The 17,600-nt window shown below is 40.8% G+C and overlaps 1 protein-coding gene across 1 annotated transcript in view; it reads right to left on the minus strand.

Annotated features, from left to right (window-relative positions):
- Positions 1 to 17,600, minus strand: part of LOC139754956 (UNC93-like protein) — an 87,793-nt gene that overhangs the window by 23,276 nt on the left and 46,917 nt on the right. Inside the window, exon 3 of the mRNA XM_071672780.1 lies at positions 16,184 to 16,379. Within this exon, the coding sequence (XP_071528881.1) occupies positions 16,184 to 16,379 (196 nt within the window). The remainder of the gene's footprint in view (positions 1 to 16,183; positions 16,380 to 17,600) is intronic.

The raw sequence follows: 17,600 nt of genomic DNA on the forward strand, positions 1-17,600 counted from the left end.
GCTATGGATAGAGTTGTGCGCAGGAGGATGGATGTGCTGGAAATGAGATGTTTGAGGACAATGTGTGGTGTGAGGTGGTTTGATCGAGTAAGTAACGTAAGGGTAAGAGAGATGTGTGGAAATAAAAAGAGCGTGGTTGAGAGAGCAGAAGAGGGTGTTTTGAAATGGTTTGGGCACATGGAGAGAATGAGTGAGGAAAGATTGACCAAGAGGATATATGTGTCGGAGGTGGAGGGAACGAGGAGAAGAGGGAGACCAAATTGTAGGTGGAAAGATGGAGTGAAAAGGATTTTGTGTGATCGGGGCCTGAACATGCAGGAGGGTGAAAGGAGGGCAAGGAATAGAGTGAATTGGAGCGATGTGGTATACAGGGGTTGACGTGCTGTCAGTGGATTGAATCAAGGCATGTGAAGCGTCCGGGGTAAACCATGGAAAGCTGTGTAGGTATGTATATTTGCGTGTGTGGACGTGTGTATGTACATGTGTATGGGGGGGGGTGGGCCATTTCTTTCGTCTGTTTCCTTGCGCTACCTCGCAAACGCGGGAGACAGCGACGAGGTATAAAAAAAAAAAAAAAAAAAAAAAAAAACTTGCGTGTGTGGACGTGTATGTATATACATGTGTATGTGGTTGGGTTGGGCCATTGTTTCGTCTGTTTCCTTGCGCTACCTTGTTAACGTGGGAGACAGCGACAAAACAAAATAAATAGATAGATATAAAATATATATATATATATATATATATATATATATATATATATATATATATATATATATATATATATATATATATATATATATATATATATATATATATATATATAGTGATGGGTTATAGTGATGGGTGATTTGAATGCAAAGGTGAGTAATGTGGCAGTTGAGGGAATAATTGGTATACATGGGGTGTTCAGTGTTGTAAATGGAAATGGTGAAGAGCTTGTAGATTTATGTGCTGAAAAAGGACTGATGATTGGGAATACCTGGTTTAAAAAGCGAGATATACATAAGTATACTTATGTAAGTAGGAGAGATGGCCAGAGAGCGTTATTGGATTACGTGTTAATTGACAGGCGTGCGAAACAGAGACTTTTGGATGTTAATGTGCTGAGAGGTGCAACTGGAGGGATGTCTGATCATTATCTTGTGGAGGCTAAGGTGAAGATTTGTATGGGTTTTCAGAAAAGAAGAGTGAATGTTGGGGTGAAGAGGGTGGTGAGAGTAAGTGAGCTTGGGAAGGAGACCTGTGTGAGGAAGTACCAGGAGAGACTGAGTACAGAATGGAAAAAGGTGAGAACAATGGAAGTAAGGGGAGTGGGGGAGGAATGGGATGTATTTAGGGAATCAGTGATGGATTGCGCAAAAGATGCTTGTGGCATGAGAAGAGTGGGAGGTGGGTTGATTAGAAAGGGCAGTGAGTGGTGGGATGAAGAAGTAAGAGTATTAGTGAAAGAGAAGAGAGAGGCATTTGGACGATTTTTGCAGGGAAAAAATGCAATTGAGTGGGAGATGTATAAAAGAAAGAGACAGGAGGTCAAGAGAAAGGTGCAAGAGGTGAAAAAAAGGGCAAATGAGAGTTGGGGTGATAGAGTATCATTAAATTTTAGGGAGAATAAAAAGATGTTCTGGAAGGAGGTAAATAAAGTGCCTAAGACAAGGGAGGAAATGGGAACTTCAGTGAAGGGCACAAATGGGGAGGTGATAACAAGTAGTGGTGTTGTGAGAAGGAGATGGAGTGAGTATTTTGAAGGTTTGCTGAATGTGTTTGATGATAGAGTGGCAGATATAGGGTGTTTTGGTCGAGGTGGTGTGCAAAGTGAGAGGGTTAGGGAAAATGATTTGGTAAACAGAGAAGAGGTAGTGAAAGCTTTGCGGAAGATGAAAGGCGGCAAGGCAGCAGGTTTGGATGGTATTGCAGTGGAATTTATTAAAAAAGGGGGTGAATGTATTGTTGACTGGTTGGTAAGGTTATTTAATATATGTATGACTCATGGTGAGGTGCCTGAGGATTGGCGGAATGCGTGCATAGTGCCATTGTACAAAGGCAAAGAGGATAAGAGTGAGTGCTCAAATTACAGAGGTATAAGTTTGTTGAGTATTCCTGGTAAATTATATGGGAGGGTATTGATTGAGAGGGTGAAAGCATGTACAGAGCATCAGATTGGGGAAGAGCAGTGTGGTTTCAGAAGTGGTAGAGGATGTGTGGATCAGGTGTTTGCTTTGAAGAATGTATGTGAGAAATACTTAGAAAAGCAAATGGATTTGTATGTAGCATTTATGGATCTGGAGAAGGCATATGACAGAGTTGATAGAGATGCTCTGTGGAAGGTATTAAGAATATATGGTGTGGGAGGAAAGTTGTTAGAAGCAGTGAAAAGCTTTTATCGAGGATGTAAGGCATGTGTACGTGTAGGAAGAGAGGAAAGTGATTGGTTCTCAGAGAATGTAGGTTTGCGGCAGGGGTGTGTGATGTCTCCATGGTTGTTTAATTTGTTTATGGATGGGGTTGTTAGGGAGGTAAATGCAGGAGTTTTGGAAAGAGGGGCAAGTATGAAGTCTGTTGGGGATGAGAGAGCTTGGGAAGTGAGTCAGTTGTTGTTCGCTGATGATACAGCGCTGGTGGCTGATTCATGTGAGAAACTGCAGAAGCTGGTGACTGAGTTTGGTAAAGTGTGTGGAAGAAGAAAGTTAAAAGTAAATGTGAATAAGAGCAAGGTTATTAGGTACAGTAGGGTTGAGGGTCAAGTCAATTGGGAGGTGAGTTTGAATGGAGAAAAACTGGAGGAAGTGAAGTGTTTTAGATATCTGGGAGTGGATCTGGCAGCGGATGGAACCATGGAAGCGGAAGTGGATCATAGGGTGGGGGAGGGGGCGAAAATTCTGGGGGCCTTGAAGAATGTGTGGAAGTCGAGAACATTATCTCGGAAAGCAAAAATGGGTATGTTTGAAGGAATAGTGGTTCCAACAATGTTGTATGGTTGCGAGGCGTGGGCTATGGATAGAGTTGTGCGCAGGAGGATGGAAGTGCTGGAAATAAGATGTTTGGGGACAATATGTGGTGTGAGGTGGTTTGATCGAGTGAGTAACGTAAGGGTAAGAGAGATGTGTGGAAATAAAAAGAGCGTGGTTGAGAGAGCAGAAGAGGGTGTTTTGAAGTGGTTTGGGCACATTGAGAGAATGAGTGAGGAAAGATTGACCAAGAGGATATATGTGTCGGAGGTGGAGGGAACGAGGAGAAGAGGAAGACCAAATTGGAGGTGGAAAGATGGAGTGAAAAAGATTTTGTGTGATCGGGGCCTGAACATGCAGGAGGGTGAAAGGAGGGCAAGGAATAGAGTGAATGGGAGCGATGTGGTATACCGGGGTTGACATGCTGTCAGTGGATTGAATCAAAGCATGTGAAGCGTCTGTGGTAAACCATGGAAAGCTGTGAAGGTATGTATATTTGCGTGTGTGGACGTATGTATATACATGTGTATGGGGGTGGGTTGGGCCATTTCTTTCGTCTGTTTCCTTGCGCTACCTCGCAAACGCGGGAGACAGCGACAAAGTATAATAAAAAAATATATAAATATATATATATACATATATATATATATATATATATATATATTTTTGATGAGATGGCCTTAGTTATGGTTTCATTTGCTCATACCATCTCAACTAACAAAAAAAAGCTTTATCACTAGCCTTCTCCTACCTTACTGATAACGTTATCTTCTTCATCGTAAGATAAACACGGTCATGCCCCCCTGTTCCAGACAACCAGGATAAACAGTGTGTGTTCATATTTTCATCGATACTGTTGCAATTCATTACCTTTCGTCCGTTTAAACAGACTTTCTTGTGCGGCGACAGTCTGTGTTATCCAGTTACAGCATACAACTAGGAATACTGGGCGTCGAGATAATATTACTTTATGTATGATGGTTGGCACTGGCTTTTCATGGTAAGAAAATCAGGTATTAAAGTGCATATAACCGTAGCTTGGGTTAATTTAGTTTAATCTTAAGCGTTAAGTATTTACAGTTATGGAATCTGATGGTATACATGGAACTTCATATTTCGCTCATTATTTCTGATAAATTGAGTCTGACCTCTTTGAGTTTTCTGTATACCTGTCTTCTGCCTGGCGCTAATGGATGGTATGGGATCAAGTCATTGGTTTTAGAATTTTTCGTTACATAAAACATGCCATTTAGAGCTACTTGAAACATCATAGAAAACTTGGCCTTTAAGATGTCCCCGTGGCTTATATTCCCGGCAAAATTTCTGCGTGATTCGCTCTTATACTCCTCATGTATAGTGTGCCATGTACGAATGTCCACAGATTAGTGCATGACACTGACCTTATTGTTATATCAGGTAACAACTCAATGGTCATGACTGTTGAGAGAAGATCACAGGTCAGGTAATGCCTCACAGCTCAAGGAAGGTTATCAACCTAAGAAGACACATGATGCAGATGACGTCGGTAGTGGCCGAGCGATGATAGGGAGATGCAGTCTGTAAACCCAATGTAGCTCGAGATCATTAGTTGCTGTGTATCGCACACCAAATCATCCTTTAGCAGTTGAGATGAATTGGCTAAGACTGTGAGATGACTCTCTGAAACCTGCACTGACCAGAACTCAGATGCAAAATGAGAACTATAATCAGAAAGTGAGAGCTTTCAGTATTGACGCTCAAAATATTTTTCATATGACTTGCTCAGATGTTTCTCAGGGATCCAGAGTGGAAGTTTTCTTTGGTGTAAAAGAATGACCGAACTTGAGAGGAATTGTCTGGAAGATCAGGAAAGAGTGAGAAAAATAGATATCTAAGATTCTGTAGATAATAAATGGTCCAAGGCAATCAAGAGACGTGAAAACGTGAGAACACAAGCGGTGAGAATAACATGAGATTATTAAAAGGAAGTTGTAACAGTCACGAATCATAGATTCTTAGAGGCAGATTTAGGTATTCCTGTAATATAGGGTTTCCATGAGAGAGTGGATATTTCAGTAATACCAAGTATGTTCATCAATTCAAGAGTTGGAATTACGGAACTGTCAAAGGAGAGACGAGAGTTGTGAGGCGTGTTCGATAGAGATGGTTGGAGGCATTAAACTTTACAAGATTTTGTCTACCCCGCTGAGATATCTCGTCTAAGTGTGAGTTTATTGCGGAAGATGTGTCAAGACGAGATGCAGATCAAATGAGAGAAGAGGGATCAAACTGAGTCGTCAGCATGTGAGTGGATTCGATTACTTGTGGAAGCGAGGAAATCGGTGAACAAAAAAAGTGTAGGGGACAGGATGGAACCTGAGGGACACCGCTGTTGATGGAGAAAAGGGGGAAGGCTGATCGATCAACAACCGGATATGAAGGAGCAAAGTGAGGGAGGGAAGCCAAAAGAGAGGAGCTTAGAGAACATGTAATGTTCACATATAAATCGATCTGTCTCCGTCTGCTGTTTTCGGTAGCCTAGGTTCGACTCTCTGGGGCGCAATAGTAAAAGTCTATAGATATATACATATGTAAATCATATACATTATTCAAAGTGATACTAACGATTTAAATGTTCAGAACTCAGTTATTTCTTAGATCGCCAAAAAGTTGAATGTTTAATGTACGTGTACACGTACATACTAATCTAAGCCTTATTCATCGACTTTGACTTGAGTTACGGCTCCATGTAAACGTGTGTCACGGGCACATGTAAACTGGTGTTACAGACACATATAAACTTGTATTATGGGTACAAGCAAATTACAGAAAGGGAGTACAGGGGGCTTCTTAAGCATTCATCAAACGATGGTGATTCTTGCCTGTGTTCTCTGTGTGAGGGCAGGTTGCGCTTATGAAATCTTATCAAATCTACCGTAACTCAAGTGGTTTGCCTTACATGAGTGCGTAATCTCTGCGAGATTGTGTCAGTGGAGAACTCCTCACTCTACCTTTGCTTTGGAGAAGGGGTCGCATAAAGATCACAATAACTTTGAATTAGTATTGTAGTTAACATAGGAACACCGAGGAGAGGCAACAACGGGCCAGGTGGCGTCATCGGCCTAGACTATTGGAAGGGCCTCACTTCTGACTGTTTGAAGTTAGAACCAGACAACACACGGGATACACAGCAGGTTTAGGCTTAGATTAAGTTAGACTGCTTAGATTTGATTAAGTTTAGTGACCTAAACTAACCGACATTAAGATGACTTAGCCTAACCTAATTTGGGTGGGGTGAGGGAATCTACAGGTGATCACTGTGTCGGTGAAAGGCTATTGTTAGATTGTGTGTAAGTCAGTCAAACGACTGCTTGGCAGTGAGGCCTGAGCGACCGTTCCCACATGCGGGTCAGCGGTATTTGAGGCGAGATTCTAACACGCCGCACTGGACACAAGGTCACCTTGGGATCGACAAAAATAGGTTTACAACTTTTATTTACTATTCAACTGTACTGCTATCGTTGCAAAACTGACCACGTAATTACGGCTGACTAACCCCATTTAACATAACTGCTCAGGTGTGTCACTGACGAGTGACAAAACATGTACAGAATTTCATTACATGTTCTCCTCTAGTAGTACTGCCCAGGTCCACAATGTAGGTCTACATTCACACCCAGAGGGAATCATATGAACTGACACACAACTCTTAATGATATTTAAGGGGGTGACTTCATATCTAACGTCAATGCAAGTATGGGTTACTGAATCAAATATCAAGTTTTTTGTTATGCTGGCTGAGACAGCATAGGCAGCAGAATGCCCTATTCATAGCCGTCTCCTTAAACATATATATGGGATTAAGAATACTTCCCACGTATTCCCTGCGTGTCGTAGAAGGCGACTAAAAGGGGAGGGAGCGGGGGGCTGGAAATCCTCCCCTCTCGTTTTTTTTTTTTTTTTTTCCCAAAGAAGGAACAGAGAAGGGGGCCAGATGAGGATATTCCCTCAAAGGCCCACTCCTCTGTTCTTAACGCTACCTCGCTAACGCGGGAAATGGCGAATAGTTTAAAAGAAAAAAAGAAAGATATATATATATATATATGATCCCTGGGGATAGGGGATTAAGAATACTTCCCACGTATTCCCTGCGTGTCGTAGAAGGCGACTAAAAGGGGAGGGAGCGGGGGGCTGGAAATCCTCCCCTCTCGTTTTTTTTTTTCAATTTTCCAAAAGAAGGAACAGAGAATTGGGCCAGGTGAGGGTATTCCCTCAAAGGCCCAGTCCTCTGTTCTTAACGCTACCTCGCTAATGCGGGAAATGGCGAATAGTTTGAAAAAAAAAAATATATATATATATATATATATATATATATATTATCATTACTATTATATATTATCCCTGAGGATAGGGGAGAAAGAATACTTCCCACGTATTCCCTGCGTGTCGTAGAAGGCGACTAAAAGGGAAGGGAGCGGGGGGGCTGGAAATCCTCCCCCTTTTTTTTTTTTTTTTCCCAAAGAAGGAACAGAGAAGGGGGCCTCAAAGGCCCAGTCCTCTGTTCTTAACGCTACCATCGTTAACGCGGGAAATGGCGAATAGTATGAAAGAAAGAGGATTGCCTGAGGATTGGCGGAATGCGTGCATAGTGCCATTGTACAAAGGCAAAGGGGATAAGAGTGAGTGCTCAAATTACAGAGGTATAAGTTTGTTGAGTATTCCTGGTAAATTATATGGGAGGGTATTGATTGAGAGGGTGAAGGCATGTACAGAGCATCAGATTGGGGAAGAGCAGTGTGGTTTCAGAAGTGGTAGAGGATGTGTGGATCAGGTGTTTGCTTTGAAGAATGTATGTGAGAAATACTTAGAAAAGCAAATGGATTTGTATGTAGCATTTATGGATCTGGAGAAGGCATATGATAGAGTTGATAGAGATGCTCTGTGGAAGGTATTAAGAATATATGGTGTGGGAGGCAAGTTGTTAGAAGCAGTGAAAAGTTTTTATCGAGGATGTAAGGCATGTGTACGTGTAGGAAGAGAGGAAAGTGATTGGTTCTCAGTGAATGTAGGTTTGCGGCAGGGGTGTGTGATGTCTCCATGGTTGTTTAATTTGTTTATGGATGGGGTTGTTAGGGAGGTAAATGCAAGAGTTTTGGAAAGAGGGGCAAGTATGAAGTCTGTTGGGGATGAGAGAGCTTGGGAAGTGAGTCAGTTGTTGTTCGCTGATGATACAGCGCTGGTGGCTGATTCATGTGAGAAACTGCAGAAGCTGGTGACTGAGTTTGGTAAAGTGTGTGGAAGAAGAAAGTTAAGAGTAAATGTGAATAAGAGCAAGGTTATTAGGTACAGTAGGGTTGAGGGTCAAGTCAATTGGGAGGTGAGTTTGAATGGAGAAAAACTGGAGGAAGTGAAGTGTTTTAGATATCTGGGAGTGGATCTGGCAGCGGATGGAACCATGGAAGCGGAAGTGGATCATAGGGTGGGGGAGGGGGCGAAAATTCTGGGGGCCTTGAAGAATGTGTGGAAGTCGAGAACATTATCTCGGAAAGCAAAAATGGGTATGTTTGAAGGAATAGTGGTTCCAACAATGTTGTATGGTTGCGAGGCGTGGGCTATGGATAGAGTTGTGCGCAGGAGGATGGATGTGCTGGAAATGAGATGTTTGAGGACAATGTGTGGTGTGAGGTGGTTTGATCGAGTGAGTAACGTAAGGGTAAGAGAGATGTGTGGAAATAAAAAGAGCGTGGTTGAGAGAGCAGAGGAGGGTGTTTTGAAGTGGTTTGGGCACATGGAGAGAATGAGTGAGGAAAGATTGACCAAGAGGATATATGTGTCGGAGGTGGAGGGAACGAGGAGAAGAGGGAGACCAAATTGGAGGTGGAAAGATGGAGTGAAAAAGATTTTGTGTGATCGGGGCCTGAACATGCAGGAGGGTGAAAGGAGGGCAAGGAATAGAGTGAATTGGAGCGATGTGGTATACCGGGGTTGACGTGCTGTCAGTGGATTGAATCAGGGCATGTGAAGCGTCTGGGGAAAACCATGGAAGGCTGTGTAGGTATGTATATTTGCGTGTGTGGACGTATGTATATACATGTGTATGGGGGGGGGGGCCATTTCTTTCGTCTGTTTCCTTGCGCTACCTCGCAAACGCGGGAGACAGCGACAAAGTATAAAAAAAAAAAAAAAATATATATATATCCCTGGGGATAGGGGAGAAAGAATACTTCCCACGTATTCCCTGCGTGTCGTAGAAGGCGACTAAAAGGGGAGGGAGCGGGGGGCTGGAAATCCTCCCCTCTCGTTTTTTTTTTTTTTTTTTTTTTTTTTCCAAAAGAAGGAACAGAGAATTCGGCCAGGTGAGGGTATTCCCTCAAAGGCCCAGTCCTCTGTTCTTAACGCTACCTCGCTAATGCGGGAAATGGCGAATAGTTTGAAAGAAAAAGAAAGATATATATACATATATATATATATATATATATATATATATATATATATATATATATATATATATATATATATATATATATATATATATATATATATGTTGGAAAGCATCACATATTTTGCGCGTGATCAAGATATTCCTATCAGTCCACGGGGAAAATGAAACACGATCAGTTCCCAAGTGTACTTTCGTGCAATAATCACATCATCAGGGGAGACACAAGAGAGAAACATAAGTCAGTTGATATACATCGAAGAGACGAAGCTAGGACGCCATTTGGTAAACATGTGATTGTCCAAAACATACAACGAGCGTTCATAAACTTATCATTTTATAAATTTTATCAACAATAAAGTTATCTAATTTGTATAAATCATCACTAAAATTAAGATTGTAATTCTTTGTGTATTTGATAATGAAGATCCAATGATATTTCTCTTGGTAATAGAGTTAGAGTTAACAACTGAGATGGCATTAGTCCAGTCAATACAATGATCATAGTCTTTAAAGGGTTAATATTAAACAAGGCCTTTGATTCTTGTCCCGTTCTTGTACTATATTTATGTTCCTTAAGTCTAACAGAAAGATCCTTACCAGTCTGACCAACATAAAGTTTATCGCAATTTCCACATGGCACTTTATAGATGCTTCCATGAGAATTTTCAGGTGAATTCCAGATTAAGATATTCTTTATAGTATTATTGTTGCTAAAGGTAACATTTACATTAAAGGATTTAAGCAACATGGGAAGTAAAGTGAAATTATCATCAAAAGGGAGAACTAAAAGATTCTTGGTGTCAATGGGAGGTTTGGGCTCAACTCTATAAAATGATTTCTTTGCTAACTTAAGGGATTTATCAATGAAACATCTAGGGTACTTTAACTTAGATCCAATGGAATATATCTTCTCAAACTCATCATCAATAAACTCTGGACAGCAAATACGTAATGCCCTAAGGAACATAGATTGAAACGATGATAATTTAACTCTGTCATGTGAGATGAGTAATAATGGATATAGGAGCATATATTGGTAGGTTTTCTGTATATGCTAAACTTAAACTTATTTCCTTGCCTATGAATCATGAGGCATTACACTGGTCATTTCCCAACAGGCTCACATAGCCAGCAGATAGCATTTTACCGAACCTAACTGTACAACGCCGAGGTATATGAATACGAACAAAGTGCATGTGAACGCGCACTCTCATAGAATATACAGACCTCCAACATCCAGGATCGAACCCGGGACCCCTGTGCAACGGGCGGGAGTGCTACCGGTAGGCTATGATTGCCCCTAATAGGAAATAACTGTTCGAATACTGTGTACTCGAATACCCTTCGTCTCACGTTGGTGAGCAACGGGGTCTACATCGGTCATTTCAGTTCGGTAAAATGCTATCTGCTGGCTACCTACTGAACCTAATAACCTTGCGCTTATTCACATTTACTCTCAACTTTTTCCTTTCACACACTGTTGCTAATTCAGTCAGCAACCTCTGCAGTTTCTCACACGAATCAGCCACTATAGCTGCATCATCGGCAAACATCAACTGACTCACTTCCCAGGCACTCTTATCCACACCTGACTGCATAGTCTCTCCAAAACTCTTGCAATTACCTACCTTACCACCCAGTCCATAAACAAATTAAGCAACCATGGGGACATCACACATTCCTGACACAGACTGAAATTCACTGGGAAACAATCACTCTCTTCTCTTCCTACTCGTAGACATGCCTTACGTCCATGGTAAAAACTTTTCACTGCTTTTAGCAACTTACCTACCACACCATATTCTCGTAAAACCTGCCACAAAGCATTTCTACCCACCTAATCATATACCTTTTCCAGATCCATAAATGCTACATACAAATCTATTTGTTTTTTCTAAGTATTTCTCATCTTTCAAAGCAAACATCTGATCCACACATCCTCTACCACTTAGGAAACCACACTGCTCTTCCCCAATCTGATGCTTTGTACATGCCTTCACCCTCTCAATCAATACCCTCCCATATAATTTCCCAGGAATACACAACAAATGTATGCCCCTGCAGTTTGAACACTCAACTTTTTCCCCTTTGCCTTTGTACAGTAGTACTATGCATGCATTCCGCCAATCCTCAGGCACTTCACCGTGGTCCATACATACATTGAATATCCTTACCAACCAATGAGCAACACAGTCACCCCCTTTTTTTAATAGATTCCACTGCAATACCATCCAAACCCACCGCCTTGCCAGATTTCATCTTCTGCAAAGCACCAACTACCTCTTCTCTCATCACCAAATCATTTTCCCTGACCCTCTTACTTCATACACCACCCTGACCACTCAACATACACATTTAACAAACCTCCAAAATGCTCACTCCATCTCCTTATCACCCCATGACAATCTGTCATCGTTTCCCCACCTGCTCCCTTCGCCAATGTTCCAATTTGTTCTCTTGCCTTACGAACGTTATTTACCTCTTTCCAAAACATCTTATTATTCTCCGTAAAACTTACTGATACTTTCTCACCCTAATTCTCATTTGCCCTCTTTTTCAATTCTTGTTCCTTTCTCTTGGCCTCGTGCTGCTTTCTTTTACACATCTCCTAGTCATTTGCACTACTTCCCAGCAAATATCGTCCAAACGCCTCTCTTTCTCGTTCACTAACAATCTTACCTCTTTATCCAACCACTCACTACCCTTTCTAATCTGCCCACCTCCCACTTTTCTCATACCACTTGCCTCTTTTGTGCAAGCATTCACTGCTTCCCTAAATACATCCCATTCCTCACCCACTCTCCTCACGTCATTTGCTCACGCCTTTACCCATTCTACACTCAATCTCTCCTGGTACTTCCTCACACAAGTCTCCTTTCCAAGCTCATTTACTCTCACCACTCTCTTCTCCCCAGCAATCTCTCTTCTTTTCTGAAAGCCCCTACAAATCTTTAACTTCGCCTCCACTAGATAATGATCAGGCATCCCTCCAACTGCCCATCTCAGCATATCAACATCCAAAAGTCTCTCATTTATGTACCTATCAATTAACACGTAGTCCACTAACACCCTTTGACCATCTCTCCCTCTCAAATATGTATACTTATGTATATCTCTTTTTAAAACAGGTATTCCCAACACCAGTCTTTTTTCAGCACACAATTCCACAAGCTCTTCATCATTTCCATTTACAACACCGAACACCCTATGTGCACCAATTATACCCTCAACTGCCATATTACTCACCTTTGCATTCAAATCACCCATCACTATAACCCGGTCTTGTGAATCAAACTTGCTAATGAACTAAAACAATTGCTCCCAAACCACTTGCCTCTCATGATCTTTCTTCTCATGAATGGGCGCATAGGCACCAATAATCACCCATCTCTCTCCATCAACTTCCAGTTTTACCCACTTCAATCTAGAATTTACTTTCTCACACTCTATCACATACTTCCGCAACTGCTGCTTCAGGAGTATTGTTACTCTTTCGTTAGCTCTTGCCCTCTCACCAACCCATGATCTTACTCCCAAGACTTTCCTAAACCAATCTTCCCCTTTACCCTTCACCTTCGTTTCACTCAGAGCCAAAACATCCAAGTTTCCTTCCTCAAACATACTACCTATCTCTCTCTTCTTCTCGTCTTGGTTACAGCCACACACATTCAGACACAAGTTTGAATTCAAAATAAACAATGATATTGTTAAGCTTGTTAACTAAATCTACATGGTTCATAATATTAGAATTTGATATCTTACCCTCTAAAGGGCTTAATAAAGAAACTAACCATTTTGACAATTATGTGGTGGAGCCTACTGAACTCACTATAGGTCGCAAAGTTTTGTTTATGTGTTCTGATAAGTCTATACATATATGTTACCATTTTCAGACTGCATGATCCATAGGCAAGGAAAAAAGTTTTAGTTTAGTGTATACAGAAAACCTACCAATGTATGCTCATATATCTATTATTACTCATCTCACCATGACAGAGTTAGATTATCATCATTTCAATCTATGTTCCTTAGAGCATTACGTATTTGCAGTCCAGAGTTTATTGATGATGAGTTTGAGAAGATATCATCTATTGGATCTACGCTAAAGTACCCTAGATTTTTCATTGATAAATCCCTTAAGTTAGCAAATAGATCATTTTATAGAGTTGAGCCCAAACCTCCCAATGACACCAAGAATCTTTTAGATCTCCCTTTTTATAATAATTTCACATTACTTCCCATGTTGCTTAAATCCTTTAATGTAAATGTTGCCTTCAGCAGCAATAATACTATAAAGAATATCTTAACCAAGAACTCACCAGAAAAATCTCCTGGGTGCATCTATAAAGTGCCATGTAGAAATTGTGATAAGTTTTATGTTGGACAGACTCGTAAGGCTTTTTCTCTTAGACTTCAGCAAGATGAATATAGTATAAGAACGGGACAAGAATCACTTTAAAAAGTACGGTCATTGTACTAACAGGAGTAATGCCATCTTAGTTATGAACTCTAACTCCAGTACTACGAGAAACATCATTGAATCTTTCATTATTAGATTTACGAAGAATTATAACCTTAAAACTAGTGAAGGTCTATACAACTTGATAGGTTTATTGTTGATAGAATTTGTAAAAAATTCCTCTTCTTTTCCACATAAAAAGTTTATGATACGCTAGTTGTCTGTCTTGGACAATCACGTGTTTACCAAATCGCGTCCTAGCTTCGTCTCTTCGTTGTATATCAGCAGACATATTTTCTTTTTTTTGTATCTCCCCTGATGATGTGATTATTACACGAAAGTGCACTTGGGAACTTACTGTGTTTCACTTTCCCCGTGGACTATACTTTGTCGCTGTCTCCCGCGTTAGAGAGGTAGCACAAGGAAACACACGAAAGGTGGCCCATCCCACCAACATACACATGTATATACATACACACCCACACACCCACATATACATACCTATACATTTTAATGTGAATATACATATACATACACAGACAAATATATATATATATATATATATATATATATATATATATATATATATATATATATATATATATATATATATATATATATATATATATATATATGTATACTCACTGTCCTCAGCCATTTTCGTCGCCATCCCGTCACATTTGAAATAGCACCCCCCTCCCCGCGCACGCGCGCGAGGTACCGCTAGGAAAAGACAAAGGCCACATTCGTTCACACTCAGTCTCTAGCTGTCATGTGTAATGCACCGAAACCACAGCTCTCTTTCCACAACTAAGCCCCACAAAACTTTCCATGGTTTACCCCCAGACACTTCACATGCCCTGGTTCAATCCATTGACAGCACGTCAACCCCAGTATACCACATCGTTCCAATTCACTCTATTCCTTGCACGTCTTTCATCCTCCTACATGTTCAGGCCCCGATCACTCAAAATCTTTTTCACTCCATAATTCCACCTCCAATTTGGTCTCCCACTTCTCGTTCCCTCCATCTCTGACACATACATCCTCTTTGTCAATTTTTCCTCACTCATTCTCTCCATATGTCCAAACGATTTAAATACACCCACTTCTGCTCTCTAAACTGCACTCTTTTCATTATCACACATCTCTCTTACCCTTTCGTTTCTTACTTAATCAAACCACCTCACACCACATATTGTCCTCAAACATCTCATTTCCAGCACAGCCACCCTCCTCCGCACAGCCCTTTCTACAGCCCGCGCCTCGCAACCATATAACACTGTTGGAACCACTATCAATTGGAACACCCATTTTTGCTTTCCGAGATAATGTTCTCGCCTTCCACACATTCTCTAACGCTCCCAGAACCTTCGCCCTCTCCCCCACCCATATATACTCATTTGTAGAGTTTGGTAAAACTCATCTGTTGTACATCATATTCACATCTCAATTTTGCAATCTAGTCTTTCACAACTCGCATGAAGGCACTGACGTTTGGGGTAAAAATGTAAAACCAAGTTTTGGTTGAGGTCAGTGACTTGGAATTTTGTTCATCAGACTCATGGTTAATTAATTTGTGACTGGTTTTGATTTATGAGACTTATGTTAAACTAGTTTTTCGGTAAATAACGTTTATAGTTAATTGTTTTATAGATTAGGATACTTACAGGGATATGGGCTTTCGTCTATCATGTCGACGATTGAAATGATAGAATAATTCTGGATTGTCATAACTGGACTTAACGTTAAGCTTTAGAAGAACGGACACCGTCAACTGGAGAGTGATTATGAATGTGTTGCAGTCATTCGTGAATATGAAATGACACATTTCTCAATAATGGAAAATTCTGTCTACATTGCAAAGGTGCTTTACCATTTTATGAATAAAGAAAACTGTACTGAGAAATTTATTTGATGACTAGTTTTCTGATAGGTATGTAGATACTTGAATTCAAACTATGTGATTGGGTGATATATAGTCAAACGGTTAGAGCTGACTGGATGCAGACTCATGAGATTTCAGGAAGAGCAAGTCTCTGGGGAGTAGAAGAAGAAGTGGTTGGAAGTTGAGCTGGAAACCCCTATGTTGCTTGATTACTCTCACTCTTTAATGATGAAAGACCAAGTTAGCCACAGAGATGGAGTTGGTGAGGCGGAGCAAGAGCATCTGAGTGTCCCAGAACTTACTTACCTGGTGATAGAGATCTGTAGGTCAGTCGTCGATCTGCTGTTAGTGCTCAGGAACAATAACCTGCGTGTGCTTTATGGCTTGTAGTGAGACGAAAGACTGCAAGTCGGCCCTAGAGCTGTGGTTGGCGGAGATAAACAAAATCCTTAAAGTACCCGAACACTCACTCGTTGATGGAGGACTGTAGGTTGGCCATAGAGTTGTAGCTGGTGAATAGAAAGGTGAAGGCAATGGAGATGATGATGATGTTCTTCAAGATGGCGTTCTTCTCTTTCTTCTCCTCGGGTGTGAGAACTCGATCTCCCGCCGCCACTTTACCATCAGCAAGCTTCGAACCGCCATTCTTTTCGACAGCAGATGATGCTGTAAGAGAAAGTAGCAGAGATTGTTTAGAACTGACCAGAATAATATTCACGACAAGGAGTAACAGGTATATCTTTTAATCTCTATTCACAGAAGAAAAAAAAAATAATCTCTATACCAACAGCTTATTGGTTTGAATCAGATTTTTATACTGATTCTAAAAATTTGAATATGACAGAAAATATCTTGATAAACATAATGCGTTTTCCCTGTCTTGTGTTGACGGTCATTTCTTCCTTGCTAGGTAGTACCTATGTCGCCACTGTAAACAAAGACAAATTTATTCAAAATTGTTAAAGGTAAATCGCAGCAAATTGTTCCTTTTTAGTGCTCGTATGTAAATTACCACGAAAGTTTGTAGGTACTTAACAGATCAAATTGTATAGTATGGGAAGGGAATTTAGAAAATTCCAGGGGCCGCACTTTCGTTGCCTATTATCCATTCATTTATACCTACTTATACTATACGGCGAGGGAGTCCTTCACCCGCTGGGTCCATCTTGATCATCTGTGTGTGTAATAAAGTGTTTGATAACTTTTTGTGTATTATATGAAGAATGTTGTACACTCGTGTTGCCCCGTTTCCCTACCTTGTATATATGTAACATGCCTTTATTTGTGTGTGTGTGTGTGTGTGTGTGTGTGTGTGTGTGTGTACCCAAAGTTAGGTACCCACTTATCATCTAACCCTAAGGGAAGGCAGAACGCCTGGGATTGGCTGTGAGCGGCAGGAGGTCAAGAGGGAGATATGATAACTGGTAAAAAAAAAAAGAGGGAAAACGAGAGATGGAGTATGGGAGTATCGATCAAATGAATAGCGGAAAAAAAAAAAAAATGTCGCGCCCGGAATTCGAACCCATGCAGGCCCGACCCCAAGTAGGCCTGTGTGGACTCATGGTCAGGAACGATGTGTGTGTGTGTGTGTGTGTGTGTGTGTGCATGTACTATGCTGGGAGGGAGTTTTACGATCGTAAAACCCAATTTCTTGAACCTTTTCTACCATCAACCAGCATCTCAAACTGTACTATGCTGTCTGCATTTGCCATGTCTTCAATTATTTTGTTCTATTCACCCATTACTCTTACACTATAAAAGTACTCCTTCACATCTTCCTTTTAACATTGCTTGGTCAATTTCGTAATTCATTATTCATATCTTTGATAAATGGGTGTCCAAAACAGAAGTAAAGGTCATGACACAGGACGATGACTTTGTGTGTGC

Source organism: Panulirus ornatus, chromosome 18 (assembly GCF_036320965.1).
Source record: "Panulirus ornatus isolate Po-2019 chromosome 18, ASM3632096v1, whole genome shotgun sequence".
NCBI classification, from domain to species: Eukaryota; Metazoa; Arthropoda; class Malacostraca; order Decapoda; family Palinuridae; genus Panulirus; species Panulirus ornatus.